At 39.9% G+C, this 20,805-nt stretch overlaps 1 protein-coding gene across 3 annotated transcripts; it reads right to left on the minus strand.

Moving 5' to 3' along the window:
* Positions 1 to 779: 779 nt before the first annotated feature.
* rps6ka5 (ribosomal protein S6 kinase, polypeptide 5) lies at positions 780 to 19,593 on the minus strand. 3 transcript variants are annotated; one of them, XM_040136896.1, is made up of 18 exons: positions 19,507 to 19,593; positions 19,276 to 19,400; positions 16,007 to 16,078; positions 15,606 to 15,824; positions 15,275 to 15,390; positions 15,069 to 15,170; positions 14,379 to 14,462; positions 14,115 to 14,218; positions 13,869 to 14,019; positions 13,518 to 13,679; positions 12,043 to 12,168; positions 10,584 to 10,717; positions 9,641 to 9,734; positions 8,527 to 8,697; positions 8,003 to 8,194; positions 5,887 to 6,046; positions 5,030 to 5,193; positions 780 to 4,128 (listed from the first exon to the last, which is right to left on the minus strand). In XM_040136896.1, the coding sequence occupies exons 1-18, from the start codon at positions 19,587 to 19,589 to the stop codon at positions 3,823 to 3,825; spliced, it is 2,565 nt and encodes an 854-aa protein (XP_039992830.1). In that variant the 5' UTR covers positions 19,590 to 19,593; the 3' UTR covers positions 780 to 3,822. The 3 variants fall into 3 exon arrangements, with proteins under 3 accessions (XP_039992830.1, XP_039992829.1, XP_039992831.1); XM_040136895.1 differs by having other exon boundaries at positions 19,276 to 19,427; XM_040136897.1 differs by lacking the exons at positions 15,069 to 15,170; positions 15,275 to 15,390; positions 15,606 to 15,824; ... (1 more) ...; positions 19,276 to 19,400; positions 19,507 to 19,593 and having other exon boundaries at positions 13,869 to 13,984.
* Between the last annotated feature and the right edge of the window lie 1,212 nt (positions 19,594 to 20,805).

A 20,805-nucleotide genomic window follows, 5' to 3' on the forward strand; every position in this document is an offset into this window, starting at 1 on the left:
ACAAACAAACAAAAACATACTAAATACAAGTTTGTAATCCTATTTGTAGATTTATTTTCCTCTGAAGTATTCTATTTTTTTCAAATTAGCTAAGTGACTTCACAAACTTTCCAAGTGCCCCCTGGTGTACGAGTACTCCTGGTTGGGAATCACTACTTTTACAGATCATATTGGTATAACTCTTTGTGGAAAGCCACTTGTTTTTGCAGCACCACCAGAGGTTTGGCCATTTCAGCACCGTGGACAGCTCCATATGATCCTACGCTAAAACGTCGACCAGAGAGAGCCACACCAGCCGCATCTGTTCAAAATCCCTTTCGAAGACAACTGCGTATACCTAACTAAGTGGCCTTGTTTTCCACGCAAGACGTCACTTTCAGCCTTAGCAACCCCATCTGTCTCTTAAGCACGTACATGAAACCACTCCCAGAGGTACCGAAGCACACAGGAGCATCCCAAGCCTGATCCCCTGACTCCAAAACATACAACAGCAGTCACTGGTTTATAAAACACAACAGTTCAAACTACAAGCCCTCTTATTAATGTTGCAAAAGGGTGCGAAAGGTTTAGCTCATCGAGTGGGGTGCTTTCACCTAAAAAAAAAAAAAAAAAAAAAAAAGAGGAAGCCCTGTAGGCAGACGAAGAACTTTCATTCAAATTCAAGAGAATAAACATAAGAATGTATCACAGACAAGAGGAAATCAGGTCAAAACTGGTCTCTCTCCCTCTTTCCTCAGAGTGGCACACTGCACAATGATTGTTCATCAAAGAGAGGGGTTGGGTGGGCAGGCGGGGGCTAGTTTGAAAATCAGCCCCAATAGATGCTGGAACTGAACCAACCCTTTCCTGTGATATACTGGTAGTTTCCCTACAAAGAAAGTGAGCTGGGTCCTACAGTGGCAGCGAGCGGACCACGGTATTTTCTTTGGAACAAACAGCACTGCAGCACATCAGCGAAAAGAGCCTGGCTCCCAGAGGGGAGCTCAATATAGGACACTCTTCCTCTTCCTCCACTTGAGCTATTAATACACCCCAACATAAGAAAAGAGGCTTAATGAGGCAGCAACGGGGGAACTCATGCGAACTTAGTTAGACAAGAGCTTTGTAGTGTTTAGCTCCAAGAATTCCAGCTTTTCATACGGGCAATGGATCCTACTTTGCTATTTCCATTGTGGCTGATGCTATTGGAGTAAAAGTACAGTATACGTACATCGTGTTACGCCCTTTTAGCACTATGTTTGAACCCATCTGGTGAGGTCATTTTGAAATGGCAAAAGCAACACAACAGTGAAAAGAGAATATTAGTTTTAAGCATGATGATGTGCTGGATATAGATATTATATGAAGAAACACACTGTTACAAAATTATATTTGCTAGAAACATATAAAATATTTCACCAGTTGGACAAAACAAACAGAAACCATGATATATGAAGCATTTCGTTGCATATTTGCATGAAAGGAAATATCTCATGCAGCTCAGAGCAGCTACCTTGAAGTTAATGCTTTGGTTCAGATTCAGAGTGCATTAAAATGGAAGAAGATGGGGGGGGGGTTAATGCAAACAGTAGTCCAACAAAGAATTTGTATCCTAGCTGAGCAGGAGAAACTGTTTCTAGGCAGCTTCATATACTGATCACAAATACCCCTGTACAACAGAATACAGTATTTCAACTATTACCATGGATACAGACTAACACATACTTGCAAAAAACAATTAACAGAGCATGGCATTTTAATCACCTAACTACCTGGCTAACAACAGTTTTGTAACATTGGGACATTACAGTATTCAGGCTATTGTAAAAGGGGTTTTGGTGTTTACATCTATCACACTTCAAACAGTAAAACTTCAGAGTCCCGAATTTAATCGGGGATATTCAAATGTGCAAGTAAACAAACTCACAATAAATCAAGTATGAATCTCCTTTAAAAAAAAAAAAAAAAAAAAAAGAAGAGGCTGATGTTGCAGTTCACATCATGCACTGGGGATGTAATACTAACCAGATATCTGCCTCAAAGTGAAAACTGTCACACAGTGCAAAGATCACGATTTCAGTCATGCAGTACAACATGGTAAATAGAGCAAGGGACGATGTTGTTGAAAGTTAAAGGAGGGTTTTTTTTCTTTTCTTTTCTTTTTTTCTTAGGACTGTCCTCAGAAACTTGATGTTTTCATGACGGGTATATGTTATATGAAGTAGTTTTAAGACTTAGGGCAGTGACACAAGGGACAACTTTTTATTCCCTTAAAATGTCCTAATGTATAACCACCCTTAAACTCATAGGCTCAAACCTGACCCTTACCTCATCTAACTGAATTTTTTGGCACATGAACCTTTCCTTTTCTGAAATTTTTTATCTTCTTTTATCTGAAAAGGAAGCCTCTTGAACCTGACCTTTGGCATCTTGGGTCTCAGAAAACCCAACCTCAGACTCCTTGACACATTCACCTCGCACTAAGCCGATCTGAATTTTCCATTTGGGGCATTTCTGCTCAATCCAACTGGTCGTAGTGATAATGAGACAATTAAGTGTGATACCACAGAAGGGCAAATCCACTGCTGGGCTAAACACTGACTTGAGGATCAGATCAGGAACAGCGGCAGTGCTGAGACTTGAAGTAGTCCTACTCCCACATCAGAGGCAAAAATAATTCTTCTTGTAGGGTCACATCCCCTCAGGCAGCAGTATTCCCCACACAACAATAAACCATAGACTTGGCTGAACATACTACATCCACATTTGGTTGTTTCTACAAAAAAGATGTTTACACTTTTGCTTCTTTAATCCTTATATGTAAGGAAATTGGCTTTTTTGACCACTGGACAAAGCTGCAGTTGAACCCCCAAATTCACCAGGCTCCATAAATAATTTCAAAAGTCTGTTACATTAATTCAATAAACTAGTTTAAAACCATTGACCAGTGGCTAATGGTGTTAATCTCTTCCTATAATAATCTTACAATGTCTACATAACTGTGTCTGAAGTACCGAGTAGAAGCATTGATGTCTGAAGATTAAAAAGAGATATGAACAACCATCCGACTACATGGAAACAGTCTCTTGAGCTGATAGGGAATAACATACACATGTACACAAAATATCTTTTTTAAAAGACTCACTGTATCCATTATTCCTTTTCAGATTGGTCTGAACCATAAATAAGTTAACAATATAGCTTATCATAAATATATTTCAGTCTGTAAAATTCACATATAAATACCCTGCTCCATCTTGCAGAGACTTCCCAGAAAAGAGAAGTGGACCCACGTTACGTTACGCTGCAGCACGTTGCATTTCTTCTTTCCCTCTGACAAAAAAATACAAAGCATCCATGGTGTAAACACTACGACTTTCCCTTTAAAACCTCTGGAGGCATCGACAAAGACAGCTGAATGGAGCGGACAGAGCTGTGATTTTATGCCCAAGACTGAAGGTGTCTCTCTCCATTGTCTGTCTGGACCTGCGGCAGTAGGGCAGCCCTTTTCATTTTGGACACCGGCGACAACTTCTTCCTGGTCCAGTCCCTGATTGATAAAGTCTGTGTGTGAAAGTGAAAGAGAAAGAAAGGGATAGGCTATTGCTAGTGAGGATTGATTGAATGATTGATTGATTGATTGATTGATTCACTGATATTGAGGTGATGGTTGCTGATCCTGCTGCATGCTTGGTTTTGGAGACGTGCAGATGTCCATGCAATTGAGCCAGTGGCAATGAGCTGCAAAGGACAGAGAAAAAGAGAAGAGAGATGTCTCCACACCGGTCTGAGCCTTCCTGCTGTTCATGAAACCGTCTGAATTTCCCTTTTGCCCTCGCTGTATCACTGTCCCTCTGAGAAGTGAAAAGCCTGAGGCACTGGTTGGTGCTCAGAGTCCATTCCCAGGGCCACAGGTGTGTTGACAGGGGTGGTGAGAGGAGTACTGTTGGAGGGCTGTGGGTGGGCGTCGCCCTCGGGAAAAGTCTTCTCCTGAGACTGGGAGGAGGACGACGAGGAATGGGTGCTCTCACTGGAACTGCTGCGGGTCTCTGTGCTGGTACTCGTCTTTTTCATCTTCCTCCTCTTGGCTAGTGGCGCCTTGTCCACCGTCTGCAGGCGAAAACCTTCCCGCTTACATTTATTAAATGCCTGAGACAAGAAAGGGGGCATTGGTGAGCCAGTTATTAAGATTTTTTTGAATTATTAATATTTCTAAGGGATTCACTGATCCAGTTCTATCAGACCACAGACTGCTGTGTCACTAAAAACAGCAGCTCGCTGTAACTGAATGAATTAGGGCTGTCATTTTTTGTTCAAAATTAAAACTTTCATTCGAACGTGGGGGGAAAAGTTAATATTTGAACTGTAATGACCTGTTCGGATTAAACATTTACAGTCTATAAGCGCTACGGACCATTGGAAGTAGTTTGCCTTGTGATCCAGTAGAGGGCGCTAGAAAACTTCACCATCAGCTTGACCAATGGCGTGCCTGATCAACCAATCAAGCTAGTAATGTTATGTTATTTCAACGAAAATGGAGGACACTAGTGAGCAACGCCATCCAGAGAGTGATTTTATCAATTAATCTGCAAATTATTTTCTTGATTATTCGATTAACTGTTGTGTCCACAAATCAAAGAAAATAGTGAAAAACGCCTTTTGCAATTTCCTAAATCCTATCCATAGCTTGTTTTGTCTGACCAATAGTCAAAAACGAAACGGTAATCAATTTGCTATCAAAAAAGACAAAGAAAAGCAGCAAATCCGCAGCTTGAACTAAGGAATGTTTGGTATTTTTACTTAAAAAAAAAAAAAAAAAGCTTTTACTTTTTATTCTTCAATTAATTAAAATAGTTGCAGAGTTTCTGTCAACTGTCTAACAGATTAATCAACTAGTCATTGTCGGCTGTATTTTGGACAGCTTGTAAAATAATGCAAGCAAAATAATGAAAATAATGTCTTTATATTTTATCTTTCAGGTTGAGCAGTTTAAGAGTGGTACAGGCCATAAGCAGCAGCATGTTGACATGAAAGCCATGCCATTTCTTACATTAAAGGTAGCTTTGACGCAAGTGTGGACGGAGGCAGTGGAGGATCCGAGAATGTCTGGGGTCATGAGTGGGTTGGAGGACAGCTGGCTGTCGTCCTGGAGCCAGGCATTGTAACGGAGACCACACATTTTAATCCTCTTATTTGGGTCCACCGTAAGCAGCTCTGCAGGAACAAGACACAGTTAATTACCTTCAGTGCTCTTAATACACCAGTGAAAAGGTAAGCGGCAAGTGAGCCACAGAGAGGAAGTGGTTTCCTCTTCAGGTAATTCAGCCTCTGTGAGCTACTTCATGAGTTAAAGGTTCAATCCGTGATCCCAATGTACGAAGACGGTTAGCGCCACTAACAAAATTCAAAACACAATTACACATCCTGTCAATCCCAATCTCCTATTCCTAAATTTTGTTCACGCTGGCTATATGTAAAAATTGGAGTAAAGATGCCTGTATTTTCGATTATGATCAGCTGAGAATGACATAGAATGCTGATGATCATAATGGGAATTTAGGTGTCATTTTTAAGATCAAAATGAGTTCACAGCTGGGCCTTTAAAGGCTATGAGCTGACGTGCACTCTACAAACTTGCGCATAACGGCCGTGTGTCATGCCCTCTTGTGTCTAAACATATTCTGTTTTTGGATTAAAATTTTTTTTAACCAAATCTAGTAAATTTGGTGCTCTACAATGGAATGATGTCCACTTACATCTTAAAACATATACATTATACTCCAAAATGTATCTCTAAGTTGCAGTCTTCACATGAAATAACATCTGATTTCCAATCTTGTGAAAAACAAAACCTCTTTATAATTTAACCCTCTGGATTTGACAGCGAGTCCCCAGTTCCATCCTCACCTCGTATCAGGTCCTTGGCCTGCTGCGACACGTTTCTCCAGGCCTCTCCCTCAAAAGAGAAGTCCCCCTGTTTGATTTTCTTCATAATTTCCTCAGCAGTGGTGTGGGTCAGGCTCTTCTCCTGACACTGAAAAGGCACCTGGCCAGACAGCATGGTGTACTGCAAACAGGGAAAAACCACACAATCAAAACAAGAGAAATACACCAGGCTTTCCAGGCTTAAATATCGACAGTGTAAATCTAATCTAAATCGCTTGTGCAGGTTGTGTGGAACAGAAAATGTTACGTGCTCATTTTTATTTATATCATGTTGCCTACAATGAACTGGGAAAGCAAGTAGGCATTAGTGTTGAAACGCACCTACTGTTCAAATAACAACATGCTTTAAAAGAGCTCTCGACCGATCACGACTGTCCGCATTTTTCCATTGTCATGCTGCATGTTGTTGACCGTGGTTGAACCAGCACTCAACAGAAGAGCGGTCTGTGCTCAGCTGAATGAACAGGATACTCTCACCTTGGCCTGCTTGCATCTGCCCTCGGTTTTCTCATTTAAAATGACAGTAGTTGGGAACAGCCCTTTTGGCAGTAGAGGATCAGCTGTGCCCTCATCTCTCTCTCTCTCTCTCTCTCTCTCTCTCTCTCTCTCCCACTCTGTCTCGACACAGTTTGCTTCCAGGGCACTGTGCACACAGCTTGTCAGTAGCCATTTCATCAAAGCTTCATGAGGCACACTACTCCCATATCCCCCCAGGGGGCGACGGTGCGAAGCAGCACTACAGAGACTAGGCTCAGCACGGATGACTGGCCAACTAAAGATATTTTTCTCTCAGCTCTCTGCTCCCCTGTGTTTACTTCTCCTTCTCCTTTCTACCTCTCCTTGCATTTTTTTCCTCCTCTACACAGAAAAAGGTTGAATTAGGATGACATTTCTACTAACGGGAAGCAACGTGTCACATGAGTGCAGCCTTAACAAGCTCTGAGAACTGGGCTGGTGGCTCGACATTCTGTGATAAACATTAAACTGTGGATCCTGTGGGCTGTAGCGCTGAACAAGAGAGGGACATGAATATCACGCAAAACAGATTAGCCAGAACATGCACACACAATTTACATACCGTACATGTGTGCATGCTTACACACAAACACAGACACACTGCAACTACAGTCAAAGACACTAAACTACAGCCAAAATCAATTAAAATAACAGCTGACTGCTTAGTCAGAATGGCCTCTAGCGAAATGTTGAACCCATAAACTGGATAGGATCAATGATGTTCAAATGCTTCAATTAAAAGTATCATGAAAAAAATAACTTTAAAGTGGAGCTTGGAGCTGTGGCTTTTTGGAAAAGACTGTTATCAGGTCACTTTCCTGGGGCATTGTGGAAAGAGTAAAGTAGGCCTACAGATGTTAAGATTGTGCAGTCACAAATAAGGTTGTTCCTGAATATGCCAGATACAATGATCTGTTATTTAATCCTTATTAGAGCCTGTGATAGGCATCAGTGTCATCAAAATGGAAGTTTATTTTTGATATTGAGCATAAATAATAGTTTCTTAGTACCCTATAACTTTTATCTTTATCAAATATTAAATAGTGTGCTGCAAAACATTCTGTTTACTGGGTTCAAGGATTAAAATTGAGTAAATTATTTACCAAGACTGCTATATGAAATTTTACAGCCCTAGTATATACTGTATTTTCTTTTTCAGACAGCCAGACTAATCCTGCCAATTGTACCAACGTACCAATTTACAAATACACTCTGGGATTTAAAAGGTGAATCCAATTCTCTTTGCGTATATTTTTTCAGGCAGATCACTGCTTAACTAATAATCTCAGCACTAGCTTGAATGACCCATTTCCAGGCAAAATATAACAAGACACTGTACACTAAAATACATTTACTTTCCTCTCAATATATTTTAGAAAAAACATTTTTTCAAACTGATATAAGATAAATATCAGTCACCTTTAAAAGTGGGAGGAGTGTTGATGTGTTTCTTTCCCCTCAGAATAATGCTGAGTTGAATGATGAATTTTTCCGCAACATTTCAGCTACGAGTATTTTGTTTTTAACCTGAGCACGGCTTTGTCATCCCACATCCACTCACCAGAATGACCCCCAGACTCCACAGGTCACAGGACTCATCGTAGCCGTCATATTTGAGTATCTCTGGTGCAGCATACTGCAGGGTGAAGCAGGGAGTCTTCAGGAGCTGATTGTCTGGTGGTTTGAGGCGAGCAAAGCCAAAGTCTATGATTTTTATCTCAGAGTTCTCACTCTCGTCTGTGAAGAGCAGGTTCTACGAAGCAATTCGAGACACGGACAGCAATCATTTCTTTCTGCCTAGCAAAACTGGTCCACTCAAGAGCTTACTAAATTGGACATCAAGACTTGTCTGACCAGGTACTTCTGGCCCATGTTAGGGTGAAACAATTTTACTCTTGTTTTGTAAAAGATTGCTGAGTCAGAATGACAATGCGACAGATATTACAAAGTTCAGAAAAACACAATATTTCTCTTTCAAAAGCTTATGATCCAGTATGTGTGTATTCGTCACACAGACACAATGTGTTCAAACAGAAAATAATTTCAACTAGCAGCCCTGCTGCTTCCTGAGCATATGTCCAATACCTCCGGTTTAAGGTCCCTGTGAACCACTCCTACGTCATGCATGTGACTGACGGCGGACACCAGTTTGCGCATGATGCGGCTGGCCTCCGTTTCACTGAAATGTTGCTTTCTGCGGATCCTCTCCAACAGCTCACCCCCACCAAGCAGCTCCAGAACCAGGTACGTGTGGAGCTACAGCAAACACACACACAATATATCTATATTTCTCATCAACCTCTCTTACACCCACACTTTATTCTTTGACTTGCTCTGAAATAGTACAGTGGGTGCCAACATTCCTATAAGACTTGCGATTAAACAAGTATTCACAAGTTTGTGTTAACCAGTGTATCATCAATCATGCTTTCACAACCTGAACTGCAAGTTTAAAATAGCTGATTGTTAACATGTGAAATGGTGGATAGGATTTTTTTTTTTCTTTTGTTGCAAAGTAAATACAGCAAAAATAGCCCAACCCAATCCCATGATGGTAAGATCAAACCATAATGGTATTGAGTAAAAGTGAAAGGAGCCAAACAAAGTGGGAAGGGAATAATGTGGCTGGCAGCGGGGTAGAGTTTCTCATTAGTGCTGGGTCTGGGGAACAAAGGCAGGACTCGGTGCAGGCGAGGCAAGGCAGCACTGCTTTGATCTGGGTCACAGGCCTCTGAGATACAGTAATAACCCCACTGAGCTCATCAGGACTAAAGTGGTGCTCCTGGGCTTGAAGGGCCAGGGTTAATGAACCTGTACACAATCAGCGACATGGACACACCTTCCTAGTAATGGGAGTAGGCTACATTTGGAACATATGCGCACCTAGTTTGGCTTGAGTGTGCGGCTCAATTAGCAACACAAGTGAATCTAGGTTGTTTTTCTTCGGTAGTAGAAAACGGGCGTTTGTACAGCTGCAGTTTAGAAATATGTTTGGTGTGAAATATAGAGCACACATAGAGATGTTTGTAGGACAATACGTGAAGAGATAGAGAAAGTCCTCAAGGGCTTCCAGCATCCCCATTAATCTACCTTGTTCCAGTTCCGGGACTTAATAAGGCTGCAGTCCCCACAGGCTCCATAGAGAGCCGTGCAAAAAAGAATTTATGGTGGCAAATGTTACCACTGCGATGAAGCTTACCTGGTCGTGGTAAATTTCATGTAACTTGACAATGTTAGGGTGGCCATCACAGAGCTTCAGGGCTGCTATTTCCCGCTGAGTCTGTGCTTCCATCCTATAGCAAACACAAGCATTAAGCCTTTAACAGGTTCTCAATTGCCACTTTGGTCTTAACTGCCTTTGAACAGTCAGTATAATATGGCTAGATTTTCTTTTAAGCAAAAGCAGGCTTCAGAAACGAAGTGAGCAGAGAAGAAAGTATCCCTAGCCAGTGCATATATCACTCATTAACTTTTAACTTTTAGTATTTTTGGATAATGCAATGGGTTGTGTGGGGTTTGCCTTTTCTTCTGCTTGGTTATTTCCCACAAACCAATTTTTAATTTCTTAGGCATTTCAATCAATTTGTAACTGCAATTTTGCTCTGTAACACCACTGATTTTTGACCCCGACATGGACAATTTCAACCTATTGCGTGGTTAGAAAACATACTGGTGCTGTGGGTAACGTGTGATTTACTTTCCTAACATCGCTTGTGTCAGGAAGATTGCCCCGTGATATTTGGTGCCATACAGTCAGTAAAGAAGTGTAGGACTGATGTCAAGACACATGACCAAAGTTGATGTTGTATCATTTGACAACAAAAATTACCTGGGTTGTGAGCAGAGGTGTATTTGCATTTATTTAACGACCATCTAGAAACCCTAAACAAAGTAACAGGGCGAATAAAAGCTGAGAAATTATGTAATCAAGTCAAACTAATACATTTATTAGTTCAACAGAACATTTCTAATATATTGTTTGTAAAACTTTTTTTTAGACTTGGTTGACAACAGTCCAATTTCTGACATGGAGAGGAGGAGGGTGGCTGTCTGATATATCCAGTGAAACTATGAACACCCCACAGAGCCAAAAGGATCTAGGATGACCATCACATCAGAGTGAGGAGGCTGTGAGCTTTTACCTCTTGCTGACAATTTTGACAGCGTATTTCTGTCCAGTCTTCTTGTATGTGCACCGTCTGCAGATGGAGAAGCTACCCTCTCCCAGAGCACTGTCCTTCAAGTCCAACTCATAACTCATATAGAAGGGTGAGTCCTGTAAAAGGAAACAGTGGACCAAAAGAAGTTGTCTGGTCAAATATGAATTATATTTAACTGACGTCACAGTGTCCTATAATTGCAACTATATAAATATATACATACACACATATATACACGTATACACATGCATACACACATATATACACACATACACATACACATACAAGTTCCATGTTCTCCACATAAAGACACAATTTATTCAGGTGTATATTTAAATGCTTTCTCAAATACAAGTATAATCTAGAGGCATATATTCAGTATTTGTATTAAACATCATTCATAATTTCTTTTAATTTTATATTTTTAAATGACAGCAGCCTTACACGTCCAAGCCAACCTCACTCTTCACCCACCAAGTCTCCTAACTGTTTGTAGTTATATATCAAATATTTCTTATTCAACATCATTATAAAATGGCAAACATTGTACTGTTTTATGATGATAGAAAGTTTTTTTTAAGCCTATCCGTAAACTTTTCTTGTTGCTCAATTTTATCAAAATTAATTTTCATCCAAGAAGAGAAACATGGGAGTGGCAAATGTAAATTAGCAATCAACCTAGATTTTCCAGATCTGAATTAAGATCTTGATTATTACCACAGAACAAGACAGGAAATATTGTTAACTAGCTTCCTGTTTGCGAAAGGAAATGGCATAGGAACCAATAAAGCACAGTGAGTTGAAGCTTTATTGGAATTCTGAGCCCCTTTTGTTGCCTGAATGCTCAGCTGAAACTTCACCTTTCTAAACTGTGTAAGCACTAAAGGATGTATCGTAAGTGGGCTATGACCATTACTAAATGCGAGTCAAAATGCTAATTTTCTTCTTTTATTCCAGCATTTTGTTGATTAAACATTGCAAAAAACGTATTTGAGCTACACTGACAAGCATTATGATAATTATTTACAATTCCCATTATTTATATAACAAATGTGATAACAAATCTGGAAAACAGTAAAGTTTGTGAAACAGCTCTATTTCATATTGCTTAAATTAACAGAACATATCTACACCAGCAGGCACAAAGGATGTTTATGAGATAGCTTGAGAAAGCTATATGAGTGCAGAAAAAGCAATGCACTGCAACATTCTCAAAAAGCACTATGTTGCACAGATACCGTACATACAATGACTGCATTCATGAACAAAATTCAATAAATAAACAGGCTGAGAACTGATTCTGAGTGCAGTAAAACAAGTACAGTAGAAAAAAAAATTCTAGTGGAATGGAGAGGCAGGAAAAAAAATTCCCGTCTGTTTGTGACAGCGGCCATTAGCTTAAGTGTGTTTGTGCAGGAGGATCCAAGTCCATTTATCTTACCTTCATCATGGCGCTGCGGGCCACCGCGGCAGAGCCGGGCCTCTCAGAGCCCCCACACAGCTGGCCAGGGTCATCCATCACCACATTCCTCTTGAACAGGATGGAGGGGGCCATGAAAGAGTAACCCTGAACAGCGAAACACATAAACTGTTTATTTTTACATTTTACTAAGACATGAAGCGAGGGTTGGACTATATGGACCGAGGAAAAGGAAAACTCCATTGATGAAGTTTACGGCCTAAGAGAAGACTGCAGTATTTTAATATTACAGACATTTATAGACACTTAATGTGTTTTATATATTTCCATATTTACTGTGTAACTCAAAATTGATTTGCATTTTTCTTCAAATGTTTCTATGTCAAACCAGCCTGTCAACCCAACAATAAGCCCAATTCAGATAATTTGTGAGTGACAGCGGCTGTCCAGCTGTTCGCATTGTTAGACCTGTCTTTGTGAAGTGCTGCCTACATAATTCCAGCTGTGAGGAGCCCAGAGCATTGAGCTGGCATTAATCTCTCTCTCCCTTATTCACTGACACACACACACACAGCTGTGTGCTATGTAGTGACAGCCATGGATGGACGGAAGGATGGATGTTGAATGAATGAGATGCCCTAAATTGCCGGGCTTGAATATTTGATTGCTCTGCTGAGAAATTACATCTTGGCGCTCTTAATGCAATTTTAATTTTGTTTTGTGAGGCACTGTGGGGGAGCAAGTGCACGGTTTAAAAATTGGGATTGCTGTCGTTATCTCAGAGATTGCTAGGCTTGCAAATTATAAAGACCACAAAATTTCAGACTATGTGAATGGCAGCTGAGAGCGAAAAAAGCCAAGATGAAGTTGGCAATCAAAGACCGAAGGCGTAACCGAGACAGACGTGGTGATGCTCTCAAAGTGTAACCTTTTATTCCATGAGAGAAGCCCGTTAATGGATCTATTGATCTACCGAGCTCAAGGATCCAGAAGGCAATCAGAGTTGAAGTTTCATGCAATACATCAGACAGCCATCAGCTGGCACGGTGTTGTGGGCCATATTATGGTTCAAAGCTACATCAAAAATAGTCATTCACATCTGTTACTTCAATAAGAGCTGCATATGGCAGCAATTACTTCAATAAAAGACCCTTTAGTCAATTTGAATACCAATACGCACAGACAGACTCATGTTGACTTACAGCAACCTTTTGAGGACATTCAAAACTTCACTTGATTACTTCAATTGCCGTGGAGTATGTCAAATATAGTCACACACAAAAAGTGGATAATGTATAATGCAATTTTTCATCTGTGTCAACATTTCAATCTGCCTGCAACCAAAGCCCAGGCAAACATCAGCACAAAACGGATGCAAATATAAATGTTGTCCTGTGCGATGACCTGCAAGGAGCACGAAGGAATATTCCTGTCTGTAGACAACAACAAAACCATGAGTCACAACAAAAAAATTGTCTGGTTTTCTTCTCTCCCACCTGGAAGATGCGGTCACAGTTCTGAGGCAGAGCTGCAGGGGAGTAGGTGGGGTCCATCTCTGTGAACTCGTCTGCAAAGTTGCTGACATCCAGCTCATCCCGAATCACCGGCTTAAATGGAGCAGGCACCTTCTTAGCTGCCAAGTCTTCCCAGTTAATTTTCTAAAGTGAGTTTAAAAAAAATAAAAAATAAAAAATTGTGGCCCGTCCCAGTCCTTCTCAACATAGTTTATACAAATACTCCTAGATGCTGCTCGCTGAAAGCGGCCCCATTATGTTTAGTTACAGCCCATCCTGCTATTAAGTTTTTCTAAACATTGTTAAATATTCGAGTTAGGCAATGAGCTCCACCTGGTAAAAAGGGTGTTTCTTTACATTCTCTGCTCCATTAGGACCTGAGCCTAATCTCTTTTTTGGATCTTTGATGAGGAGTCGCTGGATGAGGTCTTTGGCCAGTGGTCCTATATCTTTGGGAAAAGGAGGATCCTTCTTTAAAATCCTCCTGTGATGATTGAGACAGATAAAGTCAATGTTGTACAATGATTATAAATGAGAGCTAGCTGAACACTGGAGCTGGTGATCAGGGAGAATCCATACTTGGCAATGTCTGTGTGCGAGTTCTCATCTCCATCAACTGTGAAGGGTGATCCGCCAGTCAAAAGCTCGTACATCAACACGCCGAGGCTCCACCAGTCCACTGCCTGGAATGCATGAAAGCACCCACCCATGACTTAAAACTTAACAGACTAAAAGAAAAATCTCACTGGAGAGCGCGCACACATTCAGGAGAACAGAGAGGCGAGTCTGGGCTGCTTGATTTGATCGAACAGATGAAAGCATCAAACATAGAACTTCAATTACCTTGTCATGTCCAGACTCTCCTCCCTCCACAATCTCGGGAGCCATGTATTCAATGGTGCCACAGACAGAGAAAGCCCTTTCCACCTGTTGGGGAAAAAAAAAAAAAAAAAAAAAAACACAGCCCACAAATGCATCAAAAGACACATTTTACAAGCCAAATATAACAAAATACAGAGGATATTTGTCTCTGCATGTTGTAAAATACCTGCAAGTGACCTGGACTGAGATAGAACTGTCCAAGATAATAGGCCATGAAAAACTTGCTGTCAAATATGGAGTGTTTCTCTAAAACATTAAATACTCATGATTAAAAAAAAACGCAACAATCAAAGTTAAAGATAAACAAAATATCTTTAGGTATTGTATTGTATCAAGAGAATGCCCGAAAATTCAAAATTACAGATTTCTCTCAAATGAAATAATCAAAGCTATTTTGGCAGAAAATAGTTAGAAAAGCGGAATATAGTAGCACCCCACTGCACATAGAAAAATGCTGTTATAGGAATTTTTTTTAAGGGCCTTTAAGGGCAAAAGATCAACCCTTTTTTTTGTTTTTGTGAAAACCTTTTAAGAGAACAGAGCAATAACTCAGTTTCAATTATAAGTTTGGCATCCATCAGCTTCTGCAATCCTTCTTGAGAACTTTAAGGGTTAACAAGTTTTAACACATATTGTTGAAACATAATGTACCTGATCAAATTCCTTACTGAGGCCAAAATCTGTGAGAACTATATGTCCATTTGAATCCAGTAGAATATTCTCAAGTTTCAGGTCCCGATAGACGATCCCAAGCTGCACCAAGAAAATGACAGAGGGGCCATGACATGTGAAAGATGAAGTAACAGATAACTTCTGAACAGACAAAACACTTTGAATGTGTTGAATTGGGGGGTTACCTTGTGTAGATGCTCCAGTGCCAACACAATCTCTCCACTATACAGGGCTACTTCTTGCTCCTTAAATCGCACCCTTTGGACCAAATGTGTGAAGAGCTCCCCACCATTTACATAATCTGTAACGAAAGATATCATGGATATCCTGTTTCATCCAAAATAAAAGAAGTTGAATTGTTTATCCTCATGGAAGGCCTAATATGTTTTGTAGATTTTGTTTATACCGATTCATTCAGCTGTTAGAAATCTTTTTATTTCACTGGGCTAAAGACAACCATTTATTTTACTGGTATTCACATAACACAGAAGTGGAAATGTTAAAAAAGACCCTAACCGAGAATGAGGTGCAGCTTGGTATCCGTCTGGAAGGCATAGTGAAGTGTGACAAGGAATGGAGACTGGCGGATGTGCTCCAGCACTTGCCGCTCTGTTCGTGTGTGTTCAGCAGTCTTTGCCTTTTGAACAATAGTGGCTTTCTTCAAAACCTTCATGGCATACAGCTTTCCTGCATCATGACCACTCACTTTCCTCACCAGGAACACCTTGCCGTATGCTGGTGGTTAAAATAAACAAAGACAGAGGGCAAAGTTCAGTGTAAAGCAAAGGCTTAAACAGAAATGACTGGTATGAATTGCTTATCATTATGAAAATACACAATATTGGATGCCTGATCGGCATGCGCACCATCGTGTGAATGTCATGGTCTCTTCAACATAGAGAGACAGCTTTACTCACCTCCTGTGCCCAGCACCTTTAATAACTCAAAGTTTTCAATGCCCACCCTCTCCTCATGGCCCGTCAAGTTGGCTAAAGTAAGAACAGAAATAAAAAAAAGTTATGTTTTTTATTACTCAGTTCAAATAACAAGACAGAGATGGCTTGAATGACAAAATACGCAGATACTCTAACAATATTAAATAACAAAATAATATATCAGCAGATGGCACTTATGGAATAAAAGGTCATTCCCCCTGAAAAGGTTATGTGTGAAAGTATATTTCACTTCTCTAAAAGAAGATATATCAGTGATTAGCTAGACCTGGAAAAGTCCCTGTTCTGCATTAAGTATTTTACCACCAATTGACCACCTGAGGGTCATCTGGGATATCAGATAACATATGTTTATATTCACTGCAGTAACAGCCCTGATGTTTGTGACTGCATTTGCTGTTTGCAGTTGCATTATAAATCTCCCACCAACCATGACTAGTGTTACATTAGACAACTCAGTGGAGAATTGGAATGACTTACAAGTTATTCCCTAATAATGGTGAAACACTATTTACTCAAACCAAGAAAAAGATCGGAAGGTGTACAAGTTGTGGATGCACACTGTATAAAAATATGGGTAATGATTCATAAAAAAAAAAAAAAAAAAAAAAAAAGAATGTACATCTTTAGACCTCCTTTAATCTTGGTCCTCTACAGTATATCTGGTCCTGCTCTTAAATGGTAAAAGGTGAAACGATGCTTGGTTAACCAGTGAGCTAATGAGCTGACATGTCAGTGATAAAATGATCAGCCTCTGGTCAAAATCAATGATGAGAATCTCATTGTTATTCAGTACTATTGAGCCAGCCACGTTGTATGTACATTTGAGACTTATCCCCTTTTTTTAACTGTTGTTTCCAACAGCTATGGACCTTGCATGGTCACCAGAAGGAACATTGCATCACCTTACAGTCCGCTATGCCTTTTTTTTGGAACCGGTGCTTACCTATTATTAATGTATTCTTAAATTTTGATGCAAAGAGTCTCTGATTCATGTTGCTTTGAGAAAACTAAGAGCCAATGAAGTCAAACTCTGCAAGGCTAAAAAGGCTGGAGAAGAGAGCTTTAAACTGGAAGATCAGAAATTTAAAACATCGGACCAGTTAGGAAAGTCTGGGTGGTTAAAGTGAATGCTGGCCAACAGCAACACACTCATAGCGCTGGGCATGTTGTGCATAATCAATAAACTCCCTTCAAGTGAACAAATTAATAAAAAAACAAGTCTAGTGCTAAAAAGCTGACTCACTCTTAACTCTCACTCAAATATGCAACAGTATAAGATAATCTTCCATGCAAGTGCAATCAAACATGCTACATTAACTAGCAAAAGTTCATTATATTCCATCAAACATCTTCAGTGAATTCAACACACACTGTCAATGACTTCTCTTGTCTGTCTAAATCACAATCTCCCAGTAGAGCTGACTGAGCATAGCACGCTCTTAGACATGCATAACCATTATAGTGAACACATTCCTTCTGTCTTACACTCTGGAAATAGGCCACTGAAGAATTAAAGCGGCTGATTTCATCTTCACATGTTCCCCCTGTTACACTCAAGAAGAAATGCTGCAACCATTGGGCAATTTGAGGACATACTGTATAATTTGAAAGCAACAACGCTGTCCTTCAATTTTAAAGTCAGAGGTTCGGATTGCATAACACGCTTGTCAAGCTCACCCTGCCAAGGCCAAGTTTGATTTCGGTGTTTAATAATAGACTGACAGTGTCGTCCAACCTGATCCAACCAGATGATTGCTAGACAAGAGGAACCTCTTCAGTTTACAGGAGGGAAGTACCGATGTTCCTAAAAATAAAAATTTTCAACTGAATTGCAACAAACCACTGTCCTTTAGGAGAAATGGATTGATTTTTTGTGTGTGAAGCATTTACATAACCATGTCTTCAACTCTCATTTTGGGAAACTATGGCAATTATTTCCACTTTAATATATTTTTACAATTCTGCAAACAAAAAAAACCTTGATATCTAGCAGGAGGATTAAAACAGAAAGGCACACTGATCACTTGTCTACTAATATTGTCAATTTTCTTGAGAGGATGAACTTATTTGCACTTATATTTGGCCTCGTCTGAAGGGGCTTAGTAGGTATGTTTATCGTTTTATTTTGCTATATTTCCTCCACTGGGTCAAATGCTACAGCAAGGCTGCAAAGTAGGGTTAAGCTGATACAGCAGCTGAAATGCTGTGTGAAATTTAACTCAAAAAAAAAAAAAAAAAAAGAGCCAGTGACAACTAGACAGACTGCATATTTAGGGCAGGGCAATAAAAGGGGGTGAAGCAAAGTCATGTTGCAGCCTGAACAGCGGCAGTGTCACTAAAAACAAGTTACAGCTGAGGCAGTGTAGAGCTTCATTCAGCAGCCCTCTGCACTGAATCAGAAGACTTACCACTCTACTACTCAACACAACCACCATCACTGAAGTCCCAATTATAAATAATTAGAAATTGTAACAGTAACTAGAACTGCTTGCTGATGAGAGTCATGTTCTGAGATGCTACTGGTACATGTCAACACTACTTCTCCTTGTACCACCATTCAGTAAACTGATTCCAACAAAAACAAAAGCCAGCAAGATTCAGCATTCAACAGTTTAAATTTAACAAGACCGGCCAAAATACATTTACCTGTCTGTCATTATTACATGAGTCAACAGTTGAGGTATACCTCTTTATAATGTGCTGACTGACACTAAGCTAACGTTAGCTCTTGTGACTTGACAGCACTGCAGCTTTGTCTGCTCTTCATTGGCTAAGGAGAAGTTAGCTGTGACCGCTAACAAATCCAGGCAATAACAGGAAAACCAACTCATTTAATAATTAACCTTAAGTTAAAGCGTTGAGAATGGCATAAACCATGGTCTGATTTTACCTAGTTACAAGTTAACGACCGGCTTAAGCTAATATGGTGGACCACGGTTGTTAAGTGGCAGTCACCTAACGTTAGTAAAATGATTAGATAACATTAGTTAGCGTGAGTTAGCAGTAACGTTACAAGTAATGAGGACAGTCGGCTAACGTTAGCCTTCTTCTGCCATTTTTGGACTTGAGTAACGTTAGTGTTAGCGTTAACTAAAAACGCCCATTGACAGTGACAGTTTGTTCTTCCGAGCTAGCCAACTAACATTTCTCCCCTGACACGTGTCTCCGAAAGATAATTGCCCAGTAAAATGCACTGCATTAAGAGTTAAATCACCTCGCTGCTAACTTACCATTTTTCAGCTCATGTTTCACTGTAAACAGGTCACCTTCTCTGGAAGATCCCTCCATCGGGGATGGCATCGTAAATTCGTGCTTCAAAGATGCTTTTCGGACAGGGTTAGGCTCACCTCGCAAGCTAGTTTGCAAAAGGAACATGCATACCCTAAAATATATAGCAAGAGAATGAGACGCCTGTGAGTTATGCGCCAAACTTGACAGACAGATGGGCAGAATGTTGTTACCAGGTCTGGCAGCCAGTAAACCCAAAGGAAACACTTGCTCCTTCCAGCACACCACCACTACCACTACCTTCGCAACCAGGCATTCCGTCTCTGCTGATTGGTGTTGCTATGTGAAATCTGACCTCTGATTGGATCTTTTCCTTCTAGCGACACGTAATCCCGCCTTCCTGAAAAGACTGGTGCTGCCTTCCCCTGTGCCTCGTACAACATCATGTCAAAGGTCAGAGCTGTAAATTTTGAAGCGCAATCAATTGCACATGAAAAGAAACTTACAGATACAGAATAGAGTAGTAAATATAACAAAACTGTGCTTTATTGTGTTTTCATTCATTTCGGAAAACACGCTAAAAGTGGTATCAATATAGTGCTAGCACGCTGGTGGAAAGTAACTTTGCTGAAGTACTGTATTTTAGTACACACCTCGTATTAAAATACTTTAATTTTACATTACATTTAATTACTACTCCAGTTCATTTTACAGGCAAATGTTTTACCTTTTACTCCACTACATTTATTTGAAAGATATATTTACTAGTTTGAAGATCAGAATTTCAAAAACAAAACCTATAATCATGCGTGTGATGCATTGTCGCTGATGCATAACACAGTAAAAAATAATCAGACAATATAGCCTACCAATAAAATAACACTTGCTACTTTTACTTAAGTAAAGTATGTCATTACTTCTTCCAGCAATGTACAGGTACCATCCAGTTAAGAGGACAACTTGGTCATTAGCCTTTCGGGTTGCAAGTCTACAATAAAATGCAGTTACTTTAATTAAATGCGTTTAAATTTTTCCACTGCTATTGATATTTATAGCATTTCATTTTGTCAAAGTGAAATGTAGATAGTGGTATGAAACTGTAAGACAAATATATCAGAAGAATGATCAGTTCCTGTTTGGTGAGGTAAACACAGCTGAGGTAAAAGAGATTAAGAATCATATTTAAATCATGAGTTAAAGTGGTTCTGTTATTTTCTCTTTTCTCACTTTCAGTTGGTGTTTTCATTTGAGGCATCAGTGAGATATGCCCGTTTTAAATGGAGTGTTATAAGCGTTGACCTGCTGAAGGAAAAAAAAATGCGAAATACTACAAAGTGCTGCTGGGGATGAATGGCTACATGATTAAAGAGAATTAAGTTTTTTGATCAGTCTGTAACTTTACCCGTCCATCCTAAAACCTGAATAAACCTCCCAGACATTCAATATTATGTCAGCTATATTGAACCCTGTGTTTACTGTATGTGTAGGAGCCATTTCCCTAAGAATTGGCTCAGTGTTACCTTTGTGCTGTG

This window comes from Xiphias gladius, chromosome 10, assembly GCF_016859285.1.
Source record: "Xiphias gladius isolate SHS-SW01 ecotype Sanya breed wild chromosome 10, ASM1685928v1, whole genome shotgun sequence".
In the NCBI taxonomy this organism is placed as follows: domain Eukaryota; kingdom Metazoa; phylum Chordata; class Actinopteri; order Istiophoriformes; family Xiphiidae; genus Xiphias; species Xiphias gladius.